At 46.8% G+C, this 27,550-nt stretch overlaps 2 protein-coding genes across 3 annotated transcripts in view; one reads left to right on the forward strand and one right to left on the reverse strand.

Annotated features, from left to right (window-relative positions):
• Window positions 1–8: 8 nt before the first annotated feature.
• Window positions 9–7,307, forward strand: PDCL (phosducin like). Of its 2 annotated transcripts, none has more exons than XM_077306558.1 (4): window positions 9–142; window positions 3,993–4,169; window positions 4,776–4,957; window positions 5,804–7,307. In XM_077306558.1, the coding sequence occupies exons 1-4, from the start codon at window positions 52–54 to the stop codon at window positions 6,353–6,355; spliced, it is 1,002 nt and encodes a 333-aa protein (XP_077162673.1). In that variant the 5' UTR covers window positions 9–51; the 3' UTR covers window positions 6,356–7,307. The 2 variants fall into 2 exon arrangements, with proteins under 2 accessions (XP_077162673.1, XP_077162675.1); XM_077306560.1 differs by lacking the exon at window positions 9–142 and adding an exon at window positions 325–453.
• Window positions 7,308–11,507: 4,200 nt separating this feature from the next.
• PTGS1 (prostaglandin-endoperoxide synthase 1) overlaps window positions 11,508–27,550 on the reverse strand; it is a 33,023-nt gene continuing 16,980 nt past the window's right edge. Inside the window, exons 3-11 of the mRNA XM_077305633.1 lie at window positions 26,024–26,140; window positions 23,227–23,367; window positions 22,219–22,362; window positions 20,154–20,335; window positions 19,017–19,100; window positions 18,607–18,853; window positions 17,512–17,798; window positions 16,526–16,673; window positions 11,508–15,349 (exon numbers count right to left, since the gene is read on the reverse strand). Coding sequence (XP_077161748.1) covers window positions 14,973–15,349; window positions 16,526–16,673; window positions 17,512–17,798; window positions 18,607–18,853; window positions 19,017–19,100; window positions 20,154–20,335; window positions 22,219–22,362; window positions 23,227–23,367; window positions 26,024–26,140 — 1,727 coding nt within the window. The 3' untranslated portion in view covers window positions 11,508–14,972. The remainder of the gene's footprint in view (window positions 15,350–16,525; window positions 16,674–17,511; window positions 17,799–18,606; window positions 18,854–19,016; window positions 19,101–20,153; window positions 20,336–22,218; window positions 22,363–23,226; window positions 23,368–26,023; window positions 26,141–27,550) is intronic.

Here is a 27,550-nt window from a genome sequence, read left to right on the forward strand (position 1 = left end):
TTATCCCTCAAATTGCGGAACCCCTCTAGGCTAGACCGTGACGTTTCGAGCATGCGCAAACGTTCCCAGTCCCCGGAGAAACGTGCAGCCCAAACCGCTCGAAGTGCCAGCTGTCGTCGCCCGTGCAGACACGACGATTCAGGTAAGAATTCTTCCGCGTGCATTTGCGCAGGTAATCTTTTAAGAACTATATCACAAAAAAAAAAACCCCACGAGACGGAAAGCCCTGCAAAGCGGGGCTGGCGCGATTCTCGTGTCGCGCTCTCGGTTCCTTGCTCGCCTCTGACGCTGATTGGACGTCAACCGGAAGCCTGGTTTGTGCAAAACGCCGCTTCTTGTAACTCTACAGTCTGGTCGCGCCGCTTCGCTCGTTTTTCCCGGCATCCTTTACGCTTCCGTCTTTGCCTAGCAGGAAGGGAGGGAGAGGGCGACGCCAGCGGTGAGCAGGAGGAGGTAAGAGGGGGGGCTGATCCGAGGATGAAGGGGGCGCCGAGGCTAGTGGCCGGGGGTTTGTAGGAGTGGGCGGTTTGGGGGTGGGCGTCTCCTTGGCGTTCAGGGAGGGGGTCCAAAACTCTGAGCCAGGAAGTCCCCACGGTGTAGGAGCCAAAATAAGCAGGCATTTAAAAAAGACTGGCAAGAGATTTATCCCGGCCTAATTCCGATAGGTTCGGCAAAGCTGTTTCTTTCGAGGTCTTGCTTCTTGAGAGGCAGCCTGGTGCAGTGGCGAAAGAGCGCCGGACTCCCATCTGAAGACTCGGCCTTGACTCCCCGCTCCTCCTCCACGGGTGACCGTGGGCCAGTCACAGCTCACTGAGAGCTGGTCTTGCACAGCAGCTCTCTTAGAGCTTTCTCGGCCCCACCGACCTCGCAGGGTGACTGTTGAGGGGAGAGGAAGAGAAAGGTGTTAATTAGCCGCTTCGGGACTCCTTTGGGTAGAGAAAAGCTGGGTATGTTTTAAAAGTCCTCTATGGACATTTGTGTGGTAGGGGTAAGCAGGAGAGGGACATTACTCTGTATGGAGGTTTGGGGATTAGACTGGGGGAGGGGGTAATTGGTGCTGGGGAGGCAGGGCTTGCTTAGTCCTGTCTGGGTCTAGAGCTTCTGGGGGGGGGGGGGTTGGGAACATTGGCTACTCATAGGGAAGATGGCTATGGAGAATGTTACTGGGTGCAGCGATCGGGAATTATTTGTTGAGGATAGGGAGGGAGGGGAAGAGACAGTCAAGCTGGTTCTCCATAGTTTCATGGTTCAGAGTTTGGGATTCGGGTGGGTCTGTGCCCCATAGAGAGAATTCTGAGTAGACAGGGTCACCGCAGGTATTGGGAGTACCCATGGTCCTCCCCCACAATGAATCATTAATCTTGGACAAATGACTTGCTGAATTGGTGAGGGATGGAGCTCAGGACAGCATAGCCAGTAAGAAAGATAGACAGCTTCAAGGACAATGGGGGTAGATAGATAGCTTGTGTATCCCCACCCCATGTCATCTCACATCTTATAGCCTTAGTTATAGAAATAAAATCTATAGAACTTGGCTTCTTATTTTCTGGGGTCCTCATTCTGAGGTTATGGTTATGCAGTCCATAAAATGGGGGTGGGGAACAAAAGGAGGAGACCGGGCTAGCCTAAAGCAACAGCTGGCTGGCTTGTTTGGAGATGAATTTTAATAACATGCCTCTGACCTCATGTTACGAAATCCTGCCCTTGACCTTCATAATGCACAAAGCTCCATGTCTATCATGCCTGAACAGTACAGAGTTTAACATATCCTGTACTTAAAAGCTTTGGAATATTTACTGATGGTTACTGTTTTCCCTTTGACTGCTGCAGGGAGCAGGAGGTTTAAAAAAAACCCTGTCACTTTCCCTTGGCTTGTCATGGTGTTATTTACACGGTGCTGCTAAAGTGGGTTTCGGAATAGCAGGCAAAGCATTGAGCCATACAGGAGCTGTCCAGGGTTCTGGCATACTGATCCCAATGGGGAAGGGGACACCTGGCTACCCAATACTGAACAGTGAGAGAACATTGGAGGAGGTTTTGCTTAGAAGCAAGAGTTGGAAGCCAGCCCCTAGCAAGTCAGGCATCACCTGAATATTGCCTGGTTTCTCCTTCCCTTCTTGTCAACCTTAGTGAGCTCTAATCCTACTGAAATGATTTAACAGAATGAATAGGGCAGTCTCAGGTGGGGTGCAGCTAAACTGCTCCATCATTCCACCTCGGCTTCAACAACACATTAAGCGCTGTGATTTGCTTGGCACTATAAGGGTTAAGCAGCAGCTGCTGCTGTCCCTTCGAGGTGCCTTGCCTGTGTCCTTCTTCGCCATCCCACAGCCATTCCCTTTACTTTGGCCTCTGAGCTGATTACGTATTGTTCGGATTCTGACTTCCAGTGGCCAAGAGCCCAGGCCGAGAGCAGGCCACGCTCATCTCATTATGTGCTTATGTAAATGCAGGCCGCTCTATCCCTAGGGCTCTGGGTGAGTTCAATAAATATTTTATTTACATACTTCAGGTGCAGCCCAGCTTTCTCACCGAGATTCAAAGAAGATTACAAAGCATATAAAACAATTCAGTTGGTCAGCATACGACATCCAAGAATCAATGTAAAAGTCTTAGGTTAACCCAATTAAACAACAGAGCAAAGTAAAAATTGCCTAAGGCAATGACATGATATTGCACCACCAAGTGGATGACGAAGACAGAAGACAATGCAGTGTATACATTTGTGCCCCGAAAAAAACTGGGAAAATAACTCCTGTATTCCTTTGATGTTATGCACTTTTCCCTTCCCTCAAAGCAACAGTTACCTGCTGAGTGCCTGTCGCTTTGTGCTGCTCAGGGAGTGCTGGGAGGGTCAGAGTCAGGGACATAAGGTCTCATGCAGGTGGTTGTCCTCCTGTCTAGTTGATGGACTTTGTGCTGGGCTCGGAGGTGGTCTCAGAGTTCCTGCAGCACTTGCTCCAGTGCAATATTGAGAATGTTGACTCTCTTTAAAATGCATGTAATATTCCCAAGGGGGCACATTTGCCCTTGACAAACCTCTCTCAGCTTGTTTGCCTCCAGCATCTATATTTAAACAGTGATATACTGCCCCTAAATATGGAGGTTCCATTTCGCTGTTGTATTTAATATTTGTTGATGAATCCATCTTCTAGTGAATTTCTCTGTTCTTGCTGTAATGATGTCGAAACTGGGGCTGCCGCCAGTGTTTTTTGGCAGTGAATCCCATATATACATTGTATGGTCCAGTAGCTTTTCTGGGCCAGTAGCTACTTAACTTCATGGCCAGCAACTACTTCATTTATGCCAGTGCTTTCCTGAAAGAATCTGCCACTTTTATCTTTGAGAAATTACACACCAGATGGCTTACAAAGCTGCTGCTTGGAAATCCGTGGCTGAGAGGGGATCTGATTCAGGATAAAGAGAGGGATTAAGGCTTGGTGCTAAAGAAGGTCTGTTGCTGCCACTGCTCTGGCCATGCTCATCTTGGCCTCCACATCCTGTAGTTAAACTCGTTTCCTTGGAAGAGTACGCACTGGGGCATGCTACGGTCTTGCGGAGGTTCCGTATAGAGACAGAAAATCTATTGGGTCACTGGTTCTTCCTGGTGTAAAAAACTTGGAGTGACTAGCAATACTTCTCAAGGCAAAACAGGAAAGTAATCCCCTTATATAAAGAGGCTGATGTTGTTGATTGATGCGGTTCCTCTCTTTTTTTGCCCTAAAATGGTCACGTGCACCATTTATCTCACTACATCTAATGATAAAAGTAGATGAGCATAGACTTCCTGCTAAAAGATTTCAGCTGCATTCACTGCAGACCTTAGAAGTTCACTGCTTGTTATCGCAGATCATAACGCTCGCACGGAGTCTTCATCTCTCCGGTATCTTGCCAATCTGCATGCTGTGAAACTCCCTCAAGAGCCCACTTCTGGCAGCGCCCAGATCAGGCTGCCGGGTGCACTGACCCTTTCCTGTTGCTTCCTTCTGCAGCCTCCACGATGACCACTCTGGACGACAAGCTGCTGGGCGAGAAGCTCCAGTACTACTACAGCAGCAGTGAGGATGAGGACAGTGACAAGGAGGAGCGAGACGAGGATGAGGAGCACAGCTCTAATACCGCGCTGGCTGAAGCGGAGCTGAGCAGTGATGGCAGTGCTGTGAACACAGGTGTGTGCCCCATCAGTCACAGTTCATACCTTGAATAAAATGTGGTTGGTCTTAAAAGTCCCCCTGGACTCTAAATTTGTTCTGCAAGATTAGTGTGTTTTTCAGTCCAGACATGATGCTAGAATATATTGGGAGCATTGCAGGTAGCGCATGCTCCCAATATGCACAATGCGCAGAAGAGGCTAGTCAAAAATAACATCCTTGATTTTCTCTTAATTTTGCTAAGAGTGTCTCAAAATGGAAAGGTGAAATGTTATTTGTATGCAGTAACTCAGGTTCTTCCATTTATTGTTTTGTAAGATGCATCTTACTCCTTGTACATGCCCCTTATTCTGACCTTAAACATACAGAGCTGCTTTATTCCTTGGTCCTCTGACAGGCTATGGCATTCTAGGGCCTGATACAGAGAAAGTCCTGTCCCAGCACTAGCTGCATGAGACTCTCCTCGCTGGACAGTGAACCTGCAGCCTTCTACGTACAAAACATGAGCTGAGCCATGTCCCCATCTTTTGTGGACTCTTTGCAGTGCAAGGTGACAGGGAGGTCTGTAGTTAAGCTAGCTCTTCTGATCTCCACTGCTTCCTTGATTTTTTTCTCTTCCTCCAGGGCCAAAAGGTGTCATCAATGACTGGAGACGGTTCAAGCAGCTGGAGACAGAGCAGCGTGAGGAGCAGTGCCGGGAGATGGAGCGGCTCATCAAGAAGCTCTCCATGACCTGCAGGTCACACCTGGATGAGGAGGAAGACCAAAAAAAACAGAAAGAACTTCAGGAGAAGCTGAATGGGAAGGTGAGTGTGGCAGGGCACGCTCCCAAGGGAACCTCTGTGCTTGATGCACCACATCCTTGGAGTGGCAGCAGTATAGTTTTCCAGGTAGGACATTCGAGGCAGGGAGCCTATGCATGGGGTTCATTTGGGATGATATCTAAGGACTGAACAGTAGATTTGTTTTTAGCTTCCATGACAAATCTCCCTCAACTCTCAAAATGCGGGAAGCATTTGCTAAAGCAGACCCTGTGTTCCAGTGTTTTGAGAGTTCATACGGCAAACAACCTATACTATTAATACTATTTCATATCCTATAGCTCCACCCCTTTTTTTTCTTTTATGTTTGCTTGGTTCAGAATTTTACAGACCTCTGTCTGGTGGGCGAGTGAATGAGTGGGTGTGCAGATGTGTCTTTTTTTGCACCCATCAGTTCCCACACTACATCTATATGCAATTGCCTGCCCCCCAGCCCTCTGGAGCCAGTTTGGTGTAGTGGTTAGGAGTGCGGACTTCTAATCTGGCATGCCGGGTTCAATTCTGCACTCCCCCACATGAAGCCAGCTGGGTGACCTTGGGCTCGCCACAGCACTGATAAAGCTGTTCTGACTGAGCAGTGATATCAGGGCTCTCTCAGCCTCACCAACCCCACAGGGTGTCGGTTGTGGGGAGAGGAAAGGGAAGGTGACTGTAAGCCGCTTTGAGCCTCCTTCGGGTAGGGAAAAGCGGCATATAAGAACCAACTCTTCTTCTTCTTCTTCTTTGGAAGGGCCTCAACAGCTTCACCCAAATACAGCTGTAGGGTGGCTGCCTTTGCAGCTTGCAGTTAAGTGGTGTTTGATATCTCCCCTTCCCCATCACTTATCCTAGCTTACCCTAAAGGAGTACAGCATGCTGCACGAGGGGGCTGACGACGAGGAGTTCCTGCAGCAATATCGCAAGCAGCGGATGGAAGAGATGCGGCAGCAGCTGCAAAGCGGGCAGCAGTTCAAGCAAGTGTTTGAGATCCACAGTGGGGAGGCCTTCCTGGACACCATCGACAAGGGGCACAAGAATACGTTGGTGATGATCCACATCTACGAGGATGACGTCCCTGGGGCCGAAGCCCTCCATGGCTGCATGATCTGCCTGGCTGCTGAGTACCCCGCCGTCAAATTCTGTCGGGTGAGAAGCTCCCTGATTGGCGCTAGCACTCACTTCACCAACAACGCATTGCCGACCCTTCTGGTCTACAAGGGTGGGGAACTCATCGGCAATTTTGTACGTATCACCGACCAGCTGGGCGAAGACTTCTTTGCGGTGGACTTGGAAGCGTTCCTGCAAGAATGCGGCCTGCTCCCAGAAAAGGACTTGGTGCTCCTCGCGTCCATCTGCCAGGCCTCCTCGTGCTACAGTGAGGACAGTGACCTGGAAATAGACTGATGCCGGGCAGGGACAGAGGGGAGCCTGGATCAGGAGCTGCAAGCTTCCTAGCATTTTCCATTCCTAGGTAATCCACAGAGCGGATAATTTCCTACCACCCTGTTTCAGACAACCACCTCAGAGCCCCTGATCCTGTCCAGCAGAAATGCATACTCACCACATTGGGGCATCATGGCAAACCTCCTCTCCCATGCAGTGCATGATTGAAGAGTTCCTGGTTAAGGAAACCTTGGATCAAACTCCAGTTTGCCAGCATGAGTTCCTTCCTCACAAACCGGGATTCTAAAGCTACTACTAACTGGTTCCTGGGGAGAAAACCACTCCAATTTGTCCAGAGGCCCACATTCAGGTTTTAACAAAACTGGAGTTTGATTCAAGGGTTCCCAAACCAGGAAACTTAGAGTTGTGCTTTATGGGAACACGGCAGAAAGCTGTGCCGGTTTGTCATTCTGTCCAAATGCTGCTGTTTCTTGTACTTGCGGTGTCTGAGCTCTGACAGCCACAGTTCTTGGCTCTCTCTCATGTGTAGAATCGTAAAAGATTGTCAGCTAGGCATTGAATACCAGCCACCTGCCAGGAACCAGGGCAGTCTGTGCACATAGGTGTTGAAGTTTGGGGGCTACTAGCTTGTTTAATGAACAGTTCCTTCTAGGGGTTAAGTTATTGTTTAAGTGATAGTTAGTTATAGCTCTGTCTGGCCAGTTCTTGTTAAGGATTCTTATATTAGGGTTCCATCCACTCGGGTCAAATGTCACCCATGAAGAATGTCTCCCTGCAATGCTTTTGCCCTTGCAGGTTCTCTGTGCTGTGAGTTACTTGTTCCTTCTGTACTGTGTCCTCTTTCCCTTTCCCTTTCTGTGCAAACCAACTATTTTGCTATACACTTTTACTACATGTAAACAATTCCTAACATTTTCTTAAATTAATGCATTGCAATAAAGAATAAAGTAAGCTTCTTATCCAGTCATTTCGTGGGAAGTGCTGGGGGGAAACAGGTCAATGGCAGGTCATCCAACTTCCATGCTGATAATTCCAGGTTCAATACTGTTAGAAGAACAGGTGCTGGGAGAGACCCCGGAAGAAGAACAGGTGTTGCCTGAGACCCTGGGAAGGTCCCCAGTGACTTGGCTTTTTAAGGGAGCTGGCCTTATATGTTTGGCCAGCATGTCCTGCAGGGGAAGAAATAACAGGCCTTAAATTTGAGGACTGAGAAGATGGAGGCTCTTGTCCTAAGACGCCACAGTTATTCATATTGTGCTCAGAACCACAACTCACTGAGGTAAAAATTATATCTCTTCCACACAGTGAGAAATGTATTCATTTCTGATTGCTTGTCGATAACAAACACCCCATTTATAAGCATCTTCAGGAAACGATGTGGCGAATGGCGACAGGGAGCCTCTCTGGCATGCAACAGCTCTCGAGATTGCTCAGTTTCTTCACTGTGCATTAGCCATGCTGCCAAGTCTGGGCAAGGTGATTGGGCTTAGTAGCCCACCTGGTACGAAGGTAGACAAAGCCATGTCTTCAAGCCAGCCCAATTGCCTTGGATTTATTTATTTAAAACATTTCTTATGCCCCCTTTCTCCTCAAGGCCATTCCATAAATCCTGGCAAAGCAGTATATAGCTTCAGTATAGTTTAAGGGCACAGGAGTCCCAGCAGCTGTTTGCATTTGGCATTGGAAGGATTCAGAAAAAATAAGGGGGAAGGGGAAATTCTCCATAGTAATATAGTAATCAGTGTTGTTTATTTCGTTCTTCATAAAATAAAAGGGGGGGGGGAGGTTATCAGATGTCATCATTGGATGCTTCTGTTGCTCGGCAACCAGCATCAGTTGGGTACCACTTTAGTCTACCTCTGGGATTCCTATAGTCCTTACAGCTAGACATATTGTGACTGTGGCGTAAAGGCTTACCTTGCGCAGTTCAGCTAATTTTTCAATAGCAAGCTGTTTTGAATTTTTCTGCTGTTGAAACAAACCACATGCTCAGTTTTATAGAAAAGTCTGCCTCTCTGCACCTGGCTTTTCACATACAGAGCTGAAGCGTTAAAAAATGACACTGTCCTGAACTGACTCAAGCAATGGCTTCAGAAAATCAGCTACGATAAGAAGTTGTGCCAGATTTATTTGGAACATGCAGCGTATTGAAGATCTTGGCTTCCACCTTTTAAAGCATGTCTGATTGGGAGGAAAATGTTATTTGCAAGAATTCCTAAAAGAGTAGGAGTCCAGGATCTTTCAGTATCTAAATGTATTAAGAGTTTCTGAAACTCTAAAAGAACATTAGTGATATGTATATCCTGCTCCGGCATGGGACTTGCAGAGGCCTGGTCCACCCTCACTGTCCTAGTTCCATGTGCAGCAGGTTCAATGCAGCCCCATCTGTTTGAGTAACGAGGTTGACTGGCTGAGTAGCACAGGAGCTGTCCAAGGATCTAGAAGCTGGGGGGGAAACAGTCCTGGAAAAGAGGAACAGGGTAGCAGAGGCACAGCAGATTGCAGTGGGAAGAGTAAAAAGTGCAGAAATCCTGCACCCCTGACTTTCTGCTAGCAAAAGTTCTGTGTGGGAATCAGCCCTTTCCTTAGTTTTAAATACGACAAGGTCTACAGGGGGATCCTCCTCTTGTGAGAAGATCTCATCCACACAGTCTCAGCAGTGCTGCAGCTCTTCTGCTCCCAGAGTGGTCACTAGACCCCATCGGAATGTTAAACCAGCAAACAAAAATGGCATAATTTTCTAGATAACAATTTGAATGGTCTATTGTATTGAATGGACCAATTTGAATGGTCTATTGTATTGAAACACTAGAGGGCATCACCCCAAGGGTCAGACATGACTCGGTGCTTACACAGGGGATACCTTTACCTTTACCTTTTATTATAACAGGAAAATCTCTACTTAGAATAAAATGCTAACCTTCACCTGTATTCCTTTTTCATTGGAAAAAATCCAAAACACCTGTTATTTGCCTGGGAGAATCTCCCGTTATCATCACAATGGCACTTGTTCTGCCACGGGCCGTGGGCAAGATATTAGAATAGCTTTGAAATGTTGAATTATGCAGAAAGATCACATCCCATTGGTCAGTGCCATGACGGGGGCTGGTAGATCAAAGCAACCTCATTTTACCCTCTGAGTTTGAAAAGACTTAATCGTCCAGCCTCATCATCCTGGTAGGACATGAGCAGGTTACTGAGCATCTCTGAAGCAGTTTGTGTATCCTTGGATTCAGGCCTGCAGCAGTTCCCCCTCAGTGGCAGTCTTCAAGGAGAGGCAGGATGGATACTTATAATGGATGCTTTAAGCTTATCCTGCATTAAGCAGGGGGTTGGACTATGTAGCCTGTAAGGCCCTTTCTATAATTCTATTATTTGAATCGTGGCCCAGTTCATGCAAAACCAGGTTCTATGCATCCAAAGTGAAGACAGACATCGTCAGGTGAGGGTTTCCTAGCTAGTTCGATATGTTTATTTTGCATGCAAATTATTTTGAAACAGTATGTTTATTTTAAAAGGCATCCTCTAAAACAGAGTTTCTGCCTGAAACATTAAAGAGTTGCTGAGATTTACGCACTTCACATCTTGATATTTTGTGGCTTTCTCCACTTCCTGCACCAGCCCTTAGGTGGTTGTGCTCATCACCCTAGGTCTGAATTCTAACCGTACCCACACCCACAAAAAGGTTGGGGACCCTGCTCCGAGCGAGCAAATCAGTGCTCCTAGTGGACCTTCTGCCCCTGGAAAGAGATTGCCAATGTGCTTTTCTTGCATATTTTATTAGTATTAGTATTAGTATTAGTATTAGTATTAGTATTAGTATTAGTATTAGTATTAGTATTAGTATTAGTATTAGTATTAGTATTAGTATTAGTATTATTTTGATTTATTTCCCGCCACTCCCAAATGGCTCATGGTGGGTTACAGTGTCTTAAAACCCCATTAAACTCCCATTAAAAGACTTAAAAACATCACAGCATGGCGGCACAATAATAAAATCCCCTTCCTACCCCCCTTCCTAAAAAGCGGGGGGGGGTGGAGGAGAAGGAGGTCAACAGTGTCCAAGAAGAAGCCCGGGGGAGACCAGCTGTGATGAGGCTTTCCCAATCCCTGCAAAGAGACCCGTAATTTTTCTGCCAGATTTCTTAAGTGTGTTTTGTTACTGTAGGGGAGGGAGTGCCCAGAGATCCCTCCCGGAAACAAGTTGCCACATATAAACAAACCATAAAACATCCTTCAGTTTCTTCTCACACGGCACAGCTTTGGAAAGAACAACACGTATTGCTATGCACTGAGGCCTGATAGACAACATTCCCACAAGGCAGCCATGAGACAGCCGGTCTCGTTCAAAGACGGAAGTCAAGCCACCATAAAGTATTTACCGGGAAGGGGATTGAAAATGGGGCCAGAATGCGATTGCGTGATAAAGGGGCTTGTTGCAAAAGTTTTCACTTCAGCCACAGGGGACTATATTTTTTCCTTCCTTCCCATCCTTCTCTTCAAACAGCTGCTATAAAATCAAGGCACCTCATTGGAATTGCAGCTGCTCCCTTTAGCTGTGAGAGCTCAGCATGCTGCATGCTCCGTATTGTTCATAGATGCATTCTATTCTGCTATTCTCTTTGAAGACTAAACAAGGTGGTTTACACACACACACACTGAAAACAAGGCACATAAACACATCAAACTGGTAAGAAGAATGCTGCCTCACTAAAATGAAATCAGATAACACCCACGTGAAACCTTTAAATACAAGCATAGCTAGCAAACGGCATTAGATCAGCAGATGAGATGAGGTCGGAAAACTATACAATTTCAGAGCAGCATATTAAATGATCAGTTTCAGAACAGCAGCCATTTTAAACATGTAAAATATATAAATGATAAACTCTGCAATGAGGGTCACCTTGCCAAGTGAATCATAGAGTTGGAAGGGACCATACAGGCCATCTAGTCAAAAAACCCCTGCTCAGAGCAGGATCAGCCTAAAGCATCCTTGAGAAGTATCTGTCCAGCCACTGCTTGGAGACTGCCAGTAAAGGGCAAAACACAAGAACGAAAGAGTGAAATTACCTCCTCTCTGATTTTCCTATCAATGGTACACTCAGAGTTAACAGGCTTGAAAAGATACAGAGGGAGGGGAAGCTCAACCAGCTGTATAAAAATAGCTATTTATTTATTTGGATTTTTATAGTGGCACTCTAAAATATGCCCAAATTGGCTTATAACATTTAAAAGAACAATCATAAACTTTATAAAACTAAGTTTATCAAACTAATCACATCGATAAAAATCAGTACAAACTGTAATACAGCAGAACAAAAACAGCAGCCTGAAAGAGCAGAGTGAACAAACTTCGACAGGGTGCTTAAAACCGTCCCAATAATGGTAAGTCTAATCATGAATGAAACCGAAACAAAACAGGGTTGACAATGCCATCAGCTTTTCATCTGGCATCTAAGGCAGGGGTAGTCAACTTGTGGTCCTCCAGATGTTCATGGACTACAATTCCCATGAGCCCCTGCCAGCAAATGCTGGCAGGGGCTCCTGGGAATTATAGTCCATGGACGTCTGGAGGACCACAGGTTGACTACCCCTGATCTAAGGCACAAAAGGCCAGACATCAGGCAAGGAAAGGGTATTCCATAGTTAAGGTGCCACCACAGAGAAGGCACACCTCTGGTTGCTATCCAATCTCATATGCAGTCCTACGATGCTTGATCTTAATTGACAAGCAGATCCAAATGGGATTAGTGATCCTTCAGGTGCTCTGTTTGAATCCCCACCCCGCAAACAAGCAGTAAAGCAGAGTTCTTCTAAAAGTGGAATTACATTCTCTGTATTATAATGCATTGTGCCACATAGTGTAGCTTTTGGAATTTCCAAACATTCTTCAAAGGCAGTCTCACATAGAGCGGATTACAGTAGCACAGCCTGGCTGTGAACATGGATGAGAACAAATTTCACTTACTCAAGAGAAAAGCCTAGTTGTAGCCCTCTGTATCGATCTGGTTCCCCCTCTCTAACAGTTCTCCACATCTCTTCTCATTTTGAAGATGTGGTTTTACTCTGCATCTCCCTCTGGAGGCTCCAGGACCTTTTTGTGAGCAGATTAAAACAGATGGAAGACAATACCACCTGTGATGAATAATGTCCCTTTTTGGTTCTCCCTCCTAGTCCAGGGAGAGGATCCAGCTACTTTTCACCATTGAAGAACACCTGTTAACCACAAATGAAGCAATGAAGATTCCATGGAACATAAAATATTCACCCTATCATATCTTCCTCAAAGTGAGGCTTGTTCCCCACCACTATAGCATGTTCTGCCTTTCCTATAGTTTCACCAACTATGTTGCATCCTCTTCAGGGGAAAGTCCATAACTCAGTTGCAGAACACGTATTTTGCATGCAGAAGGTCCGAGGTCCAGTCCCTGATATCTCCAGCTAATATCTTTCAGATGGCAAGTGTTGGAAAGGGCCTTTCTCTTCCTGAGACCTTGCACAGCTTCTGTCCATCAATGGAAGCAATATTCAGCTAGCTGAGACAGTAGGCTAATTGAAGGGACTACTTAGGAGCCATGGCTCAGTGGTGGAGCACAAGTTTTGCATAGTTGAGGTTCAAAATTCAGTTCCTGGCATCTCCAGGGATAGACAGGCCTTTTGCTGCCTAAGGAGACAGTGACTGAGTTATGACAGATACATGTTTTGATGAGATAACACAATGTCACATGTATCTGCTCCTTGGTTCCTCCTTTCCCAGGATTCCCTTTTCAATGCATTTCTTTGCATGATGCACCTAATCTTGAGACCAGGCTCAATGACGGAGCCCATAACTGGTAGAAGTGAAGGTTAATTCTCAAAATTTAATGTGCTATTTGTGTGTGAAGTAGGGCTTAATGAAACACTCCCTCTTCTTCAATATAACTAATTTGACTATAACTTCATGATAACTAACCTGACTTAAAATATTAATGACAGTGAGTAATAGAAACATTTGAATCTACCTGTCATTCTGACCCTTGACCCTCTGGCTAAGAGTTCAAGAAGGTCAGTGACTTGATAATGGGAACAGTGACACAGATATTCTACAGATCTTGCTACCAAGTAGGATGGAACACTGATAATTGCTGAGGATTAGACTGGGGGAAAATGCTTCATGCACAAGTATGAGGATGTGTGTGCAGGATTTCGCTCTTCTCACCCATCCAATCCATCTTTGTTTAAAAATAGACTGCTTTAGATATGAGCAACTACGTCGGGTTGCTTCATCTGTCTGCTCTGCAGGTGAGAATTTAATTGCTTATAAAACACATGTCTCCTATTCTCCTGAAACCTGACAAGAAGGATCCCATTGGAAAGGCGAGAATCCCTGAGGATTTCACCCCAGTTGGATGGGGTAGGGGGGAAGCGACAGCTGGCAATGTGTTTTGCACTGAAGCCAATGGAATAAAGAAAACAAAGGTATACTTGATTATAATAAAGAGAACAATGAAAATCAACAGTAAAATTACACATGTGCTTAATGCACAGCTTGGTGAACCAAGGAGCATTTGTGAGAGTGTTCACTGTGTGTCCAGCTACAACTGCAGTTAGAGGCCAACTCCAGCCCTTTCTAGTGGCTCTCTCTCATGCACACACCTTGAAAAACCTCCAAGGCCTTTCCCCTCAAAAGTCTCCCCAAAAGGCAGGCACTTGAAGAATAGCAACAGAAAATGGTGCAAGAGAAGACAGTTCTAGGATGCCTGCCTGTACTAAGTAGAGCAAAAGAGGGTCTGTTTCTAACACTGCCACCTAGTGGGTTGGGGGAGATCCATCAAGTGCAGGAATGATAGAGCTCTTAGACTGGGCAGATGTAGTTGGTTAAAAGGCCCATGACACTTGAGGTGCCCTTTACTGTCTCATCTACCTGGGTTTGCCAGGTGATGGAGCCAGTTATGCTCCCATAGTCTGAAGAAGGAAGCCTGTCTGCAATCCACACAAACAAAATACGGATCTTTCTTTCTCCCTGAAAGGCATATTCTCCCTCCCACTGTGATTCCCACTATCAGAAGTCATCTTAACTTCCACCCTCTTTGCAGCAAGAATACATGTCCTGGAGACATCCCAAAAGGTCTGACTCTCCCTCCCCCTTGGAACTCGCAAGCTTTGACTCATGGGATTGTTCACATGAGAAGTTTACAACAGGCATAAGAAGTTTCTGGGAATTCTAACTAGCACTACAATTCAGAGGACAGAATTCCAAGTATTGGGGGGACAATGGTACTATGGTGACATTCCTCCTGCAAATGAGGGGTTGTTTAGAGCACAAAGGAGATTAAGGTTCAAGGAGGTGATGGGGGGAGCAGGGGCTTTTCTGCTGGGGCAGAACAGACCTTAGTGGGCTTTCATTTCTCAAAAACATCACAGCCTCCTCCTTGGATGCTTCTCCAACCATAAGAGGTCCATTTATTCTGCTCCAGGGGAGCATGAAGATAGGGGGGGGGGCATTGTGCCCTTTTATTTCTTTGTCAGCCTGCCAACCATCATACACGGGTGCCCTGTGCTACCAAAAGGGATGGAGGCTTGCTGGCTGGATTGTAATCATCTGCCAAGCCCGGGAGGATTCTCCCTCCTAGTCCTAAAGCTCAGAAGATGGCGTCTTCTCCCCAGAGCTGCTGACTGCTGCCTCTGCCATTTCCTCCATATCACCTTCCGGTATCCAGAAAGCCACATATGGGCACTTCTTCACATTCAGACACACAAGTTTCTGAAGCGTTGCTGTGTTCACCATCTCAAAGCCAATGGCACCACCAAACGTACTGGGCTTCCAGTACTCAGGAGAGCAGATGGGATTCCCCAAGAGCCCTTTCAAGGAGAAGGGGGCCCCAATTTCCACCATGCTCTCGCCAAAAATGGCATTGGGCTGCCTCTTCTCCACCAGCAAGCCAGGGTAGAATTCCACCGCATCAATGTCTCCATACACCTCTTCCAGCTCAGCTGCCATCTTCTCCTCCCCTGGGATGGAGACAAGAGAATAAGAATCATAGAATCATAGAGTTGGAAGGGGCCATACAGGCCATCTAGTCCAACCCCCTGCTCAATGCAGGATCAGCCCAAAAGCATCCTAAAGCATCCAAGAAAAGTGTGTATCCAACCTTTGCTCGAAGACTGCCAGTGAGGGGGAGCTCACCACCTCCTTAGGCAGTTTATTCCACTGCTGAAGTACTCTGACTGTGAAAAGCTTTTTCCTGATATCTAGCCTATATTGTTGTAGTTTAAACCCATTACTGCATGTCCTTTCCTCTGCAGCTAACGGAAACAGCATCCTGCCCTCCTCCAAGTGACAACCTTTCAAATACTTAGAGGGCTATCATGTCCCCTCTCACCCTCCTTTTCTCCAGGCTGAACATTCCCAAGTCCCTCAACCTATCTTCATAGGGCTTGGTCTCTTGGCCCCAGATCATCCTTGTCGCTCTCCTCTGTACCCTTTCAATTTTATCTACATCCTTCTTGAAGTGAGGCCTCCAGAACTGCACACAGTACTCCAGGTGTGGTCTGACCAGTGCCGTATACAATGGGACTATGACATCTTGTGATTTTGATGTAATGCCCTTGTTGATACAGCCCAAAATGGCATTTGTCTTTTTTACCGCTGCATCACATTGCCTCCTCATGTTTAGTTTACAATCCACAAGGACCCCAAGGTCTCGTTCACACACAGTGTTACTTGGAAGCGTATCCCCCATCCAGTAGGCATGCTTTTCATTTTTCTGACCCAGATGCAGAACTTTACACATCTTTATTAAATTGCATCTTGTTCTCATTTGCCCATTTTTCCAAGAAAGAGCGAATGTGACCCAGGAGTTGAGAGAATGGGTCCACGGTCAATAGAATCCTTTGGCTTTGTGCAGATCTTTTAGACTAACATGTTATGTCTTATTGCTCCCCCTTCTTAGACAGCAACAATTAAAATATTCTTATCTCATATGCTCCAAATTAGCTGGCAATTACACAAGATTCAACAGTTGGCATGGCACTTAGACAATGCATAAAGTTTATGGAGCACTGAAATGTCTTCTGCTTTCAGCATTATCTCAGAGAAGAACTTCCTGGGGGTAACCCCCCCCCCCCCACACACACACACACAAAACTGGCCCCTCTGAGCAAGACCCGTGGCTTTGCCTACTGTACCTGTGAGTTCCTGGAAGGAAGTGTAGGGCCTCATGCCAAATCTCTTCCGGTATTCATTGAAGGGCTGGAGGCGCAGCAGGCGTGATTCCTCAATGACCCCAATGGCCACATTCAGAAGCTGGCTGTGGGTATTCCTTCCCCCTCCAATCTGGAAAACAGGAGTGGGGGAACTGGTAAGGTTCTGTTACAAAGCAGCATGGAAAGGGAGATGGAAATGGAACCACTGGATCAGACTGGAGGTCTATCCATCCCAGTCACTGACAGCACCCAGCCAGATTTCCCTCCCTGCTCATCCAAGATCCAACATCACCCATTTTTATGTCATCAAAAGAAAAGCCAGAAGCCATGTAGCAGTGGCCATCATGCACGAGGAGCTATGATTTATTAGCAGAATTCAGTCCTTGCCATGCCTGGTTAAAGGATCTCAGAGAAGAGGTGATAGGAAAGGCCTTCTTTCAGACCTTTAAGAGCTGCGCCTCATCAGTGTACAAAAGACAGTTACACAGAGTGTACAGCAAAAGAGTGTACACAGCAAAAGTGCTGTACACAGAGTGTACAGCAAAAAGGCAAGGAGGGACTGTGGCCCAGCGGCGGAGCCTCTGCTTTGTGTGCAGAAGGCCCCAGGTTCAATCAATGGCATCTCCAGCTGAAAGGCTCAAGAAGTAAGTGATGTGAAAGATCTCTACTTGAGTCCCTAGAGAGCCGCTGCCAATCTCCGTAGACAATACTGACCATGATGGACCAAGGATCTGATTCAGTTCCATCACTGATGGGAGAAGAAGCCAAGGGATGGATGAATTGGGGGCCTGGTCCAGGTTGATCTGGGAGCCTCTGAGTCACCCACTGAACTATAAGGATCCTTCGCTACCGAGGCATACAGCCAACCAAGTTAGCTCAGTCTCTCCGTCTCAAGGCACCTAGAACCAGCCCATCCTGCTCCTTGAGGTACCACTGGCTCTTTGAGAAGGATGTTGCCACGTACCCACCTGCCCAGCTCGCTGTCTGGAGAAAGCCTCTACAAGGGCCTCCACCCCATAATCTGTCAGCATGGTGGCGTTGTAGACAAACTGGCCATAGCTGTACTCCTCATTCTTGATGACAAAGCTGTCTGGCATCAGCGGGTGCCAGTGGTAGAGCTGGTTGAATTCCACAGCAATGCGGTTCTGATATTGGAACTGCGCCCCAAAAAGGAGCTCTGGGTCGAACTTCAGGCTCAAGTAGTAGCCACTGAGATGTTGGACATAGTCTTCAATGACGATTTTGATGGTCTCGCCTGGGAAGAAGAAAGGAAAGCTGTAGTTGCATTGGCCTGTTTTGCATTAGGCTAACAGTTCCCGATCTTGCCTACCAAGAGTTAATACTGTGCTTAAGACAACAAAGGAGCCATTTTCCTAGGAAGGGCCTCTACTGCAAACGTTTTTTTTTTAGTCTGAATTTCAAAATTTAGATTTCAGATCTGTAAGATTATATATTTTCTAGGGGCAGCCAACAGTAGCAAGCTTTTGAGGTAGGCCAGACTCCTTTTTAAAGTTAAAAAATGAGAAAGTTTGAAGTCTGCATCACCTTTAAGCTGTTTCTAGGTCCAGCAAAAAGATAACAAACATCTCATGGATGCTCTTCCTTTTTTAGGGGGGGAGGGGAGAGGGCAGATCAGCAAAGGCTGACTGTCACTTCTCCATCATTTGAGACAAACAGTTTCTCCCAACAAACCAACTTCTAGAGACAGCAATCAAAGGGATGCATTTACCCACCAGTTAAGACCTTGTTGCTCTGGGGTTATATTTTGGCTGGAAGAATCTGGGAAGAAGCAAGGCATCTGGCTCTAGAAGAGCAATATGTAACTAACTTAGTCTTCCTGACCAGAAAGATGAGGCTATAGCATTCATTAAAGAGGCAGCATCCTTCCTGACTCAAGCCAAAGGGATTGTCTAATTTCTCTTTCAGTGTCCTCCTTCATGCCCTGCTGAGGCAAAAACCGATTCATATACTCATCCCTAGAGGGGTGACCCATAGACAAGAAGAGTGGACCTTGCAAGAACCACACAACCACCTCCCCTCTGCACACAGCCGCATGGACCCACCAATGAGGATAAGCCTTGTGGTCTGGAACAACTGCTCATCATCCCAGGTTGGGTGTTCCTTCTTCAGTATGTCACAGACACGGTTGTGCTCCCGCAGCCAGATGGTGGCATACATCATGAGGCCCGGGAGCAGGCCAAAGACCTCTTGGCCCACAGCAAGGCGCTCTTCCGGGGGGATGTGCTTAGGATAGATCATGTGCACTGGAGCTTCCAGCACTGTAGGGGGATACATCTCCCCGTTGACCATCTAGGAAGAAGAGAGCAAGGGCAACGAGTTTGCAACTGCAGCCCACCTCAAAGAGCAAGAAGCTCAGGGTGCTGATGAACCACCACCCGCACTAGATGTTAACAAGCAGGGAGGACCCTCCCCATGTCTCTGAGGCAGGAGGGGCATCCAGCTGCCTTCCTACCTGGTACTTCAGCTTCCCATCCTGGAAGAGTCTGAGTTGGTGCTGGCGTTCCAGATTATCCCCATACACGTGCCCAAGATCCACCTGTGGAAATGGCCCAGTGTTAACCCAGCAAAAAGCCCCAAACCCTCCTCGTCTCATCCCAGGTGCTTGAGGTATGCATTATTCTACTCAGGTCAAAGGTACATATTCACATCCTGCATTTCTATATGGTACAAAGAGGCTTATGGGTCACAATTAAAACATTCCACTTTGAAAACAAATAAAACGTAATGCCTCCTGCGCATTTCTAAAGATGGTGTTTCCCTCACCTCCACAAGAAGGCCGTTCCACAAAGCGGGAGCTACAATAGAATAGGAAGAGGCTCTGGGTGATGCCAGGTGTGAACCACTGGGGACAGCCAGTAGGTGGCGACCTGAGGAAAATCTGCTGAGAGGCGACGGGATGCACCAGAGTGGATTTGGAGTGCAATGAAGCGGGATTAACTGCTCCAGCCCTCTATCACTTCTCTGCTCCCAACTCCCGGCCACTTAGGGGTGGCTTTCCCTGTTCTAAAGGGCTGTTGCTGATTTTCAATCTCAGTGATGAGAAATCCTATTTTATATATTTAAAAATCTACACAATAGCCCTTTTCCAGTGTTCATAGTGGCTTCCAACACTGTTCATTACATCTTTAGAAACACAACAGCTTAAAATTAATTTTTAAAGACACTCTTCACACCCTATGTGGCCTTCTGTTTGAAGTCACTGGGATTTCTCTCTGCTTTGCAGAGACCGGGGAGTGGTGTGATGTTCTGGAGACAAACCAGGCTCAGACTGTGCCCCCAAAGGTTACCGATTCTTTTAAGCTTTCAGGACTCCATTTGAGATCCTTGAATAGGAGGCAGGCTTGGAAGTGGGCATTCTGGTGGCTCTAAAATCACCCTTCTCATTGTCTCTCCTCCTTCATATCTTGTCCTACTCTTACTCAAAGTTGGGATAAAATACTCATCCTTGGTGTGTTTCAGGGGCTTGGAGCCACCACTGAGACAAACCCAGGCATGTCTTTCTGCAGCAAAAGAGTCTACACACAATGATTTCACAACTTCACTTTCACATTCCCCATGCCCCATGCCCCATGCAAGCTGCCCTGCTCACCCCATGCCCCAGTGCCCGGGTGAAGCCATGACCCATCTTGCCCGACGTCTTGAAGAACTGGTGCGTGAAGTGCTGGGCGAAGAACGCAAACATCAGGTTTGTCCCCAGAGGGTCAGGCTGGAATGTCCTACGCAGGAAAAATTGTTCTGCCACCAACTTTGCTTCAGGGAGCTGCACCGGTCCTGTAATGGAGAGATCAGAGCAGAATCCGAAACTGACTCTCCATTGCATTCTCTGCCTCCTAAAGCTTATCCTCCTTCCGTAAACTAATGTACGGGATTCACTGCCACAAGATGTGGCAACATCTCTGTGTTTAAAAAGGGACACAATGACTTTACTATTCCTAGCCATTAGCCCTGCTAGCTAAATGGAGCCTTAATGTTCAGAGACAGTATGGCACTAAATACCATACTGTATGGCACTAAATACCATACTATTGTTGGAAAGGCAGAATAACAGTTGGGGCTTGCTGTCTTCTTTTCCCATCTGACTATGTTCCTCTGAGGCATCTGTCTGCTTTGAAAAAGAGGATGCTGAACTAGATGGGTGTTTGTTTTGATCTTGCAAAGCTGTTCTGATGTTCTTCACTCCTCTGGACTCTGAAAGAACGTGTGCAGCCGACACAAGTTCTGCAACAATCCGGTGCTGTTTTAAATTAGTGCTGGTCTTTAGACTTGCATCTTAAAATCTCGGCTGCAGTAGGTAATAAGTGAGCAGATCCATTGAGATGTTGTGGTTCAGTCAATGGGTTGGCTTGCCTGGTTTAGTTTATGCCACTTGGGTCTTTTACTATAACAGAGACAGAGCCCTTTCCTTCTACTAATGGACACCTGCTTTTGTTGATAATTCACAGTGTGTCGCACAAACTTCATATCACTAATACTGCACCAGAACGACTTAAAGGTCTATCATGCCTATCTCCAATATGTGTCTGCTTTGGGGAATCACAAACTGCCCAAGAAAGGGATCCTACAGCAAGAGGAAGCTAATTTTTAACCAAGTATAGCTTACATGCTGCCCATCCACTAGGTATTCCTATCAATTTGGCTTTTGCTCTTGACTGTTTACCATGTGCACCACCATAAATTAAACTATATTGTTGTTCATATGAGAACCACCATTTCTGCTTCACAAAGGCCTCCTCTGTTCTTAGTGCCAGAGGCAGGTTTGAATTACTGCTGGACTTTAGACCCAGGTGAGTAGCTTTGTTAGTCTGTTGTAGTCAAACAAAATTTGAGTCCAGTAGCAGCTTAAAGGTTCAGGTTTTTTTCCCCCCTGGAGTATAGGATTTTGTGAGTCAAAGCTCATTTTGTCAGATGGACCTCTGTCCTGGATAGCCCAGGCAAGCCCAATCCTGTCAGATCTTGGAAGCTAAGCAGGACTGACCCTGGATACTATCTGGATGGGAAACCTCCAAGGATTTGGGTGGAGTTCCTCCAAGGAAGACCAGGAGTCATGACATGGAACAAACCACCAAACCACCTCCGAACATCCCTTGCCTGGCTGTCAGACAATCCTCGGATCCCCTGGCTACACTACACAAGCCATACCCATAAATAAATAATAATGTCAGACACAGAACAAAGTTTGAGTCCAATGGCACCTTTAAGATCAACACAGTTTTATTTAAGATGTAAGCTTTCGTGTGCACGCACATTTCGTCAGACAATGAAATGGGAGTTACAAGGCCACACCTGTAAGCACAGGCTGGGTCATGGATTTGTTCACAGCAGGGGTAGTTGAACTGCGGCCCTCCAGATGTCCATGGACTACAATTCCCAGAAGCCCCTGCCAGCATAAGGAAGATGCATCTGGTAAACAAGTACATGTAGGCCTGACTAAGGAGTGGGGGATCTTAATTCCTACCTGTATCTGACAAAGTGAACTTCGACTCATGAATCCTTATACCCCAGGAAAAATGTGATGGCCTTCAAGGTGCTCCTGGACCCAAGTCTTGTTCTGCTGGATTTTATATTTTCAAAAGCAGTTTCTTGATTCTCTTGGCAGTACAGATTTTGAAGAAAGCTAGGCCAATGAGGCCTTCCAAGCAGCAGCTGGAACATACCTTTGGTTCCCATAGGAGTGGGGCAATCTCTGGGCACTGGTGGGAGGACACGAGTGAAGTAGCTGACGTTGGAATACGCCTCCCAACTGATGTACCCGTAGGCAGAATTGTAGGTGGGCGGGCTGGGAATGAGATTGGCACGGACTGCAAGGAGACAGAGAAAGAAAAGTAGACGGAGTAAATGGAAAGAGAACTTCCTTCCCTCTCACAAACTATTAGGACCTGCAGATACCCAATGGAATTCATTACAACAAGACATAGTAACGTCTTTAGCAGGGGAATAGATGACTCCATGGAGATGTCCATTGAACCTTCATGCTCAAAGGCAGTGAATCTTATGAGAAGCGGGAGATAAGATGAGGCTGTAGCTCAGTGGTAAAGTGGATGCAGAAGATCCCAGGTTCAGTCCCTGGCCTCTCCACTTGACAGGATCAGAAAGGAAGTGATGTGAAAATAGATGACATGAACCTCTGGAGAGCTGGTGCCAGTCACAGCAGACCATGCTAACCTTGAAAGGCCAACAGTCTCATTAGAAAGCAGCTTTGTGTGTTGTTGTAAGGATACTGAGCCAGATTGACCCAATAGCCCTGCTTGTGACATTTACCAGGAAGTCTGATGCCAACATTCACAGGTGGTACTGTCAGGAGGCTAGATGGTTGCAGCAGGTGAATTCTGGATGTCATTAAGGGAGGCAAAACATGAGATGGTCAGATCATCTGACCCATGGGGCACAATAAGCTAGGCAGTTCTTTTGCACAGCACCTGTTCATTTTAACAAAGTTGTGCAAGATAACTTCCCTGTGGTTTATGTTACATTAATGGTTGAGGAAGGACATTTGGGTTTTCCATCCCAGGCATGTAAACATTTGGAGCAACACTTGCAGAGGCCTCTGGATGCCTGGAAGTGCCACATTTTCACTGCAGTGCCTTGTCGGTCCAAATTCTCTGCTTAAGGATGAACATTTTCAACACCTGCTCTCCTACCCCACTTCACCACTCTCTACTCACTTGTCAGCACCAACCGCATCAATGTGTCCCGAATGAATGTGTTGTTGATGATGTCCCAGAGCCAGCGGAAGTGGGTCAGGATGAAGTGATAGAAACTGGGGCTTGGTTTCAGGGCACTGCGCAATCTCATCCAGAACTCGGCTGTGGAGGAAACCAATCCAGTCGGTGATATGTCCTTAACAGATGTCCTTCACAGCACTCAGGTTCAAAGATAGCCATGGCAGATATACAACACTGACACAACCAACTATTTTAGGTTGGACTCATTCAAATGGGTAGCCGTGTTGGTCTGAAGTAGCACAACAAAATCAAAGTCCAGTAGCACCTTTAAGACCAACAAAGGTTTATTCAGGGCATGAGCTTCCAAGTGAGGAAGAGTGCTTGCACTCGAAAGCTCACGCCTTGAATAAATCTTTATTGGTCTTAAAGTTGCTACTGGACTCTGATTTTGTTATTTTAGGGTAGGCCTTGTCAGCTGGCATGTTTGTCTGCACTGCATATTTAAACCCGTATCAGGTAGGTATAATTGCCATGACCTTCTGCCCAAGGAATGCTGGGAGTTGTAGTTTTTGTAGGGTACTGAGAATTATTCACTATCTCCCCAGAATCACAGTTCACAGGGCACCTTGTATTAGAACCTATGAAAATTAAATTGAAGTGAAACTGGTTTATGTTCCCTGAAGATACAGAATTTTCTCTAGGGATTGTTGACACCATGCAAGGCAACAACGATTCTCTATGAAACGTTTATATGGTAGGAGGGCATAGGATGCAGCCACTTTGCCAGGGTTTCCAGGGTTGCTGACTTCCTCGTTGGACCTGGAGTTCTCCCAGAATTACAGTCCTTCTCCAGACTACAGAGATCAGCTACTGTGGAAGAAATGGTGATATAGTAGGGTTACCTCTACGGTTGCATCACATCCTCACTGAGCTACTGCCACTTTCCAGATTGCACCCTCCCCATGTGCCACAACATCTCCAGACATTTCCCAATCTGGAGTTGGCACTAAGGTTACCGTCTCTGGACTGGGAAATATCAGGAGATTTTTGGGATGGCACTTGAAGAGGATGGGATTTGGGGAGGGGAGGGACTTCAGTTGAGTATAATGAAGAAGAAGAGGAAGAAGAAGAAGAAGAAGAAGAAGAAGAAGAAGAGTTGGTTCTTATATGCCCCTTTCCTCTACCCAAAGGAGGCTCAAAGCGGCTTACAGTCGCCTTCCCATTCCTCTCCCCACAACAGACACCCTGTGGGGTGGATGAGGCTGAGAGAGCGCTGATATCACTGCTCGGTCAGAACAGTTTTATCAGTGCTGTGGCAAGCCCAAGGTCACCCAGCTGGCTACATGTGGGGGAGTGCAGAATCGAACCCGGCATGCCAGATTAGAAGTCCGCACTCCTAACCACTACAGCAAACTGGCTCAGAGTCCACCTTTCAAAGCCGCCATTTTCTCCAGAGGAACTGATTTCTGTTGCCTAGAGATCAGTTGTAATCCTAGGAGATCTCCAGCTACCACCTCAGGTTTGGCACCCGTATACCTTGCTGAAGAAAAATCTGAAGAGAAATAAATTCACTGATGAAGTAAAATACGAAAACGAGGTTTTATATCAGGAGCTCGTTCTATTGTTTGAATAAAGCTTTCGCCATCGCCAGCTTGAAAATGTATTTCTTGTCTACTACCTATTTTCTCCAGGGGAACTGATCTGTTTCACCCAGAGACCAGATGTCATTTTGGGAGAAGTCCAGCTATCTCTTGGAAACTGCCAAGCCTAGGCTGGCAAGGCAGGGGTGGGGCCCTAAGGGTAGCTAAAGGGCAGAGAGGGAGAATGAAAGCCCATGCTGGTCTCCTGAAGGCTTCCTGCAGACGTCTCGGCGTGAAACCCTGTTCAAGAGAACCAGGAAGTGGGTGTGGCAGGGAGGATGCAGATAGAGGGAGAAACAGGAAAAAGTGAGGAGACACAGGACACTTGGTTGACAAGGGCAGGAAGCCTGTGACCAGGGAAGGCAGCTAGGCCTGGTGTCTTGGCAGTCCGCAGAGACTAGACTTTCCCAGGGATAAGGAAAGCAGCATTCTTGGCTCGGACTGTGGCAGCCTCCATTACCCAAATAGGTCACAGACATAGCAGCTGCCTCAGGGTCTAAAGGTGAATTCCACGTGCAATGATCAGAGGCACTAAGCAAAGAATCTTGGGCAGGGTCTGGGACCATCTTGGAGCATCAGCTGAGGCCAGGTGGTTGAGATGACTGGCATGTGGGCCTCCTGGCTGTAAGGTGGCTATAAGCCTGGGATTTGCTGTTAAAGGTCATGTCTACCCTTAAACCAAAAGCTCTGCTATCCCCTTGATGTCTGATCTTATTTTGTGAAGCTGGAGCCGGGAGTGGGTGGGATCTGGGGAGGGGAGGGAGCTCATAGTTGTATAACGCTTTGGAGACCAAGCAGCCAGTCACTAAATCTGATAATGACTGATAGACGTTCAAGGATCACTGATATGTGAAAGTTTCTAGGTGGCACACTACCTATTGGGTCAGGTAAGGAACTGTGGCCTAGGGCAGGGGTAGTCAAACTGCGGCCCTCCAGATGTCCATGGACTACAATTCCCATGAGCCCCTGCCAGAGAACTCTGGCAGGAGCTCATAGGAATTGTAGTCCATGGACATCTGGAGGGCCGCAGTTTGACTACCCCTGCACTAGGGTAATCCCTGCACGTTTCAGCTTCAGCATATATCCTCTGCTTGCTGTCTGTGCCTCTCACTGCCTCCCACCCCCGGAATTGTGAAATGGGCAGGGGAGATACTCACGCAAAGTGCAGTTGTCGCCATAATAGCCAGTTCGGGTGCAGTCGCATTCGTACCCTCCCGTGCCAACTTGGACACATATGCCTTTGTGCTGGCATGGATAATAGCAGCATGGATTCCCTGTGGGGAAGGAAAGAAAAGGCATGACAGTCCCCTTTCCCTCTTTTTGGTGAAGGACTGAAAGGGGGATGGGAGCAGAAGAGGAGCCTGACCAGGATAGGGGTATGAAGGGGAAAAGATGTAGGAGCCATTCCAGTTTACTTTTATGCACCAAGCTGCGGGCTGTGGATGTGCACCGCTTGTAAAGTTCTCTACGAATGAAAAAACATATCTTCAGAAAGAAGAAGAAGAGCTGGTTCTTATATGCTGCTTTTCCCTACCGAAAGGAGGCTCAAAGCGGCTTACAGTCGCCTTCCCATTCCTCTCCCCACAACAGACCCCCTGTGGGGTGGATGAGGCTGAGAGAGCCCTGATATCACTGCCCGGTCAGAACAGTTTTATCAGTGCCGTGACGAGCCCAAGGTCACCCAGCTGGCTGCATGTGGGGGAGCGCAGAATCGAACCCGGCATGCCAGATTAGAAGTCCGCACTCCTAACCACTACACCAAACTGGCTCTCTTCAGAATCTTCAGTAGATGAGCAATTGGGATGTGAGTGTCCTGCATAGTGCAGGGAGTTGGACTAGATGACCCATGAGGTCCCCGGAAGTGGCACAGTCATACAGAATATGGTTGGGAAGCCTGGCTGTGGACACGCCCACTTGGGGCCCCTCCCCTTTTCACCCCTTCCTGATAAATGTTTAACAAATTTTAAATATCTATGTAGAATTAACTCCCACCCATTCTGGAAACCCCTTCCAGGGCCTCCAAAGAACTCCAGGGTTTCAGGAAATCCTGGTTGAGAAAGAAATGGAAAAGAAAACATCCCAGAAGACAGAGATGTGGTTTCAAAACAGAGAAGTAATAACTGCTCCCCCTGAAAGCACCCACCACTAATGATGCCACATTATGAGTGCAACCATAACACGCCAAGGTGAAGAAAGACCCTGAATTTTAAAAACACTTCAGCATCTGCTGAACACGTAGGACACAGTGATGTTTACAATGTGCAGAGTTTCAAAGAACATTGAAACTATTCTTAAGTTTGATGCCCGTGAATTTTATTTTGAACTTTACAATCCAGTCTAAGAAGAATTCTGTGCATCTTGAAGGATTACTTGCCACACCGGCTGTCCTAACAAAGCTACTTTTTTAATGGGCTTGCAGACTTGCAGAATGATGAACCCACACACCTAGCCAAACGACTACTTCAATGGCATTTCTTATTTTTGAAAGTGTTCTTCAGTCATTATCTTGCTGATCCTCACGGCTCAGTGAAACAGGTTGCTATTCCCATCTGACAGGTGGAAGATGGAGCTTGTGAGAAAGAGACAGCCCTTTTCTCCAGGGGGACAGAGCTCTGCCATCTGGAATTCAGTAGTAATGCTGGCAAAATGTCAGGTCCCACCTGGAGGCTGACACAACCTTAGCC

Source organism: Paroedura picta, chromosome 12, assembly GCF_049243985.1.
Source record: "Paroedura picta isolate Pp20150507F chromosome 12, Ppicta_v3.0, whole genome shotgun sequence".
NCBI lineage: Eukaryota > Metazoa > Chordata > Lepidosauria > Squamata > Gekkonidae > Paroedura > Paroedura picta.

Bases quoted from the DNA above. Each gene is read 5' to 3' on its own strand.
- PDCL (XM_077306558.1), top strand. From the start codon at position 52: ATGCGCAAACGTTCCCAGTCCCCGGAGAAACGTGCAGCCCAAACCGCT. The intron at 143-3,992 runs GTAAGAATTCTT...TTCCTTCTGCAG, and splicing joins GTGCAGACACGACGATTCAG to CCTCCACGATGACCACTCTG. The intron at 4,170-4,775 runs GTGTGTGCCCCA...CTCTTCCTCCAG, and splicing joins TGGCAGTGCTGTGAACACAG to GGCCAAAAGGTGTCATCAAT.